Source organism: Apaloderma vittatum, unplaced genomic scaffold (genome assembly GCF_000703405.1).
Source record: "Apaloderma vittatum isolate BGI_N311 unplaced genomic scaffold, ASM70340v1 scaffold27385, whole genome shotgun sequence".
In the NCBI taxonomy this organism is placed as follows: Eukaryota; Metazoa; Chordata; class Aves; order Trogoniformes; family Trogonidae; genus Apaloderma; species Apaloderma vittatum.
The window spans coordinates 384-4,595 of NW_009716937.1; the positions used below are offsets into that span (position 1 = coordinate 384).

General features: G+C 55.6%; 1 protein-coding gene across 1 annotated transcript in view; it reads right to left on the reverse strand.

The window, feature by feature from the left end:
• Positions 1 to 751: 751 nt before the first annotated feature.
• PFDN1 (prefoldin subunit 1) overlaps positions 752 to 4,212 on the reverse strand; it is a gene marked incomplete at its 5' end in the record, with an annotated part of 30,955 nt that continues 27,494 nt past the window's right edge. The window contains one exon of the mRNA XM_009869737.1: positions 752 to 835. Coding sequence (XP_009868039.1) covers positions 752 to 835 — 84 coding nt within the window. The remainder of the gene's footprint in view (positions 836 to 4,212) is intronic.

A 4,212-nucleotide genomic window follows, 5' to 3' on the forward strand; every position in this document is an offset into this window, starting at 1 on the left:
GGGAGGGTGCTGGGAGGATCACAGAGAGTGTTTGTCAGAGTTTAGTGACCGGCCCAGCCTTAAATTTCAACAGGGGGATAGAGTGGGTGGCGAGGGGACATCTGAGAGCGGGACAGCGCCTATGGGGAAAGAGCATGAGGGGTCAAGAACGGGACCTGAAACCCAGAACCCTGCCTCCAGCTCCAAGGCCCCAGGGAGCTGCTGGCAGGAGAGGAGACGTCCCTGCAAGCTCTGTTTCAGAGGAGGCAGCCGGGCGGATGCAGTGTGAGCATGAAGCACAGGGTGGCACTGGCCTTCCATCAGCTCGATACCGCGCTGGGGCTCTGCCAGGCGTGTGTGTGCAAGGAGGGAACCAGGACCTGTCACCGCTGAGACAGAATAAATGACACCCGTCAGGGACCTGGCGGTGCCTACCCTGCCAGCCTCCCTTCTCTCCCGCTGCCGTCCCACCAGCCCTGCTCCAGCAGAACAACACCCGAGCCTTCCCCAGAGCCTGGTGAAGAGCAGTGCACGGGCTCTTTCCAGAGGGTGAGGGCTTAGGGCTGCTTTAAAGCTGAAGCAGGATTTCTTCCCCCAAATCCCACCACCACCTCCTTTCTCCATCAAATCTCCCTGAGGAGAGCAGCCTCTGGCACGCAAAGGACACGAGCTCAGGCTTCACAGAGAAGTTTTATTGAAAGTGCCACAAACAGAGCTCAGGCAGCCAAGGCAGAGCTGCCCCTGTCACAGGAGGCCTGAGGGAACCACACGGCTACTGCGCCCTTCGGGCCATCAGCATTTCCCGGATGTTATCTTCTGCTTCCTTCACGCTCCGCTCCAGGTACGACTTCTTCTGCTGCAAGGCAAAGAAACCAGAGAAGAGTTAAGGTCCACCTTGGCACTGACAGCACGTGCCGGGGCTGAGAGCAGAGCTGCGAGCAGGCTGCTCTGGGCACGCGCTGCCCGGCAGGTTTCCCAAAGCAAGGGCAAGGGTTATTCATTTCCAGAGGCAGCCTGGAAGTGTTAATATTTAGCCTGGGCCATGTTTACACAGACTTTGAATTTTGTTCCCTCTGAAACCTTCTCAGAGCCGCTGGGGCTGTTGCAACAGCAGAGCTGCAAAAAGTGGGATACGTTAACTGTAGCAAGGCAGGAAAAGGAAATCAGATCCTGTAAGGCTTGGAGCCTAGAGAGGAATTAATACACTAAGGCCTCCTCGTGAAGACAACAGCAAAAACTTGGGGAAAAAAGGGCTCTTTTTCCCAGCTGGGACAGTTTTCTAAACCCAGACCCTCCTTTCTATCAGAAATTCCCTGGCATCATCACCAAATATGTGTGTTTCCTTAATCATCTCTAATTGGGCTAGGCTTGGCAGGGAAGCAGCCTGAAGCTGTGCATCCCAAGATAGGAATTCAGCGCACAGCGTTTTTTCCTGCTAGTCTAGGTGTTCCTTGGTGACTGGAAAAATCAGTGCTTGGCTCCTCTGACTATTTTCTTTGGGTTTCCAAACAACAGCCACAACAGTCTGCTGAGGAGGGCAGGCCGGCGGAAGGCATTGCTGGATCTGCGGGACACAGCCCTCCCTCAGCACTTTGCCGCCCAAGGGCATTGCCCTCACGGGCTGGGACACCGTGGGAGAGGCTCCTCAGAGTCAGATTCATGCAAGACCATGGGGAGCACCACTGGGAGCACACCTGGGGCTCAATGGATGGTACCTGCTGCCCTCACAGGCTCCCCTTCTTGGCAAAGCTTGCTGGGCACCACTGTGGCACAATTCTCCTGCTGCCCCAGAGAAGTGTCAGCCACGCACCAAGTACCTTCCTGCAGGCGTGGGGAGCTCAACAGAGCTTAGTCCCTGGGCCAAGATACCAATAAGCATTGGCAGGACGATTAATAAATGCCAGGAATCCATCCTGCCTTGCACTCCATTAATTGCCTCCCCAGGAATGACTGCTGGAGCCTGGTATGGCTTCAATGACTTCCAAAGGCCACCAAAGCCAAGGACAGCTAAAGAGGGGACAGGGGAGATCCTCAGCACTGCTTTGCCATGCAGGGAGGCTGGAATACGAACGGTGCTCTGGGGGTTTCCCCTAGCTGGCCTGCCCTGAGCAATGCCCTCCTGTTGCGGGTGCAAGCCCAGGGAGTTTGTGTGTGAGCCAGAGGACGTGGCCAGCAACCGGCAAGCTGATGCTCTCCTGACAACCTCCCTCTGACTCCTGCAAGCCCCCAGGGAACTGGGAACCACCAGGCTGACAGAAAACTCATTAGTCGATGGGACAGTCCTGCCACCATCACTTCCTCTGCCCATCCTGCTCTGTCCCTTTGCAGCTGACCTGCGGTGACGCTTCTGCACACTCAGCTGAAATGCCCTTGCCATGAGAACATCTCCTCAGCTCCCTTCCTCAATACTGAAGGGCTTTTATTTAAACAGTAAAAGGTGTCAGCGACTGCTAGAGCTGTGGGTACAGCAAAGGGCTCCTTGTCCCTCTCACACGGTCCCCAGGCACGTGGGATCCCGCTCGCTTACAAGAGCCGCTTTTCAGGAAACGGCTGAGAGAGGAGGCACAGCGTGGGTTCCTGCTGCCAGCGACTCGCTGACGCACAAGCAGGACTTCTGCCACCACCACCGCGCTGTTCTCACGCTGCCCGGATGGACGTCGAAGGATTTCACATCTAGGGAACTGAATCTGAAGGTTGCAAAGGGAGACAGGTCCCAGAGAACCTGCCCGGGTCTAAGCTCCACCTCACTCTGAATGAAGGAGAGCAGCATCAGCAGAGCTAAGTTCTATGCATTCATTTATTTCTAAAACCTTTTTTTTCAATGCAATTAAATTAGTCTATGAAAGTGTTCTGACTTTCTGTCCTCTCACTTCCCCCTCTCACTCTCCAGGCTGCAAAGAGACATTTCCAGAGAGCAGTTCTCCATGGCAGCAACCTTGGAAGAGCTGGGCAGCCATGCAGGGCAGCCTCCACGTGCTGCAAAGGACAGCTCTGTTCTCCTACCACAAGTATTCCCAATATCCCCCACCAGTAAGCATTTGAGACCCACTTTCCCCAAGAAGAGGGGCCCTGAGCCCTAACATGGCTTGGCACAGTGCAGGAGCATTCACGGCTGCCATGGCCCAGGCGGATCCGTGCTGCCTTCCCTGGGGCAGCAGGGGTGCTGGAGCTACACACCTCAGGGCAAACGGACAGGGCTTCATGACATTTCTTTATTTAAGCATCACCTGCAGTCCCAGGCTGGTGAGGACTCAGGAAATCCGTATTTCCCTCAATCACTTTCCTTAGTCATGCAGTTTCTGGGTCAAGAGGATCTGGACTGGTCCTTATGCCTTTACTGCTTCTTCCCCAAAAAGAGACATCCCTGGGCTCAAGGAGCATCCCTTGAGCATTAAGGGAAACCCTGCACCTGCAGTGGGGAGGGACGCAAACTTCCCGAGCTCTCCCATGGGCTGGCAGCGCTGGAGCCAGCACAGCATCTGGCTCCCATTCCAACCATCCTGCCCAGATCGAGGGGGAGCGAGGAGCAGACGGTCGCTGCATTTTCCGAGACACGTGGTAGAAGCGAGGTGTTCCTTCCTGAGGAGCTGCAGCCTAGTTTCTGCTTTGGTAATCACGGGAGAAAGAGTAGGAGCTTGCGTGCAAACCCCTTCTCGCCACGATTACCGGGGTCTAGACAGGAAACTCCGTCTCTCCCGGGTGCGCCGTCCCAGGGAGCCACGCAGTGAGCAAGCCGGCTGACACGCGTTGCCGACTCACAGCAGCTCTCCGGAGCGCAGAGACATCCGACAGCGCAGCGCTGAAGTCACCCTGGATCCTGTTCCAGTCCAGCCGGATCTGCCAGGCTGGTGGTATCTGCTCCCCATGGGAGGAACAGCAGGGCAGCCTCCCAAACCCCACCTCCACACTTCCCTCAGCTCAGATGCTCTCATTTGATGGTGATTTGCAGCCCCAGTTAACCCTGTGTCCTCTGACACCACATTTTGGGCCAGCCTGTGGCTGCCAGGTTTTAGCTCATCACCCAATTAGCTGCATATATTTTCCTGTGAAGGTGTGTTAATTCTCCGTTGCCTGTGCCAAGGCACCTGCAGCTAGCAGCAAATTTCCAGTGGTGTACCAGGACTGCACTGCTGGTTTTGGTCCCTCCTGACATCAAAGGCTGCTGCTCTTTTCAGCCTTTGATATTGTTCCTATACCAGTAATTCCTGTGCTTACCGGTCAGGAGCCTGAGGG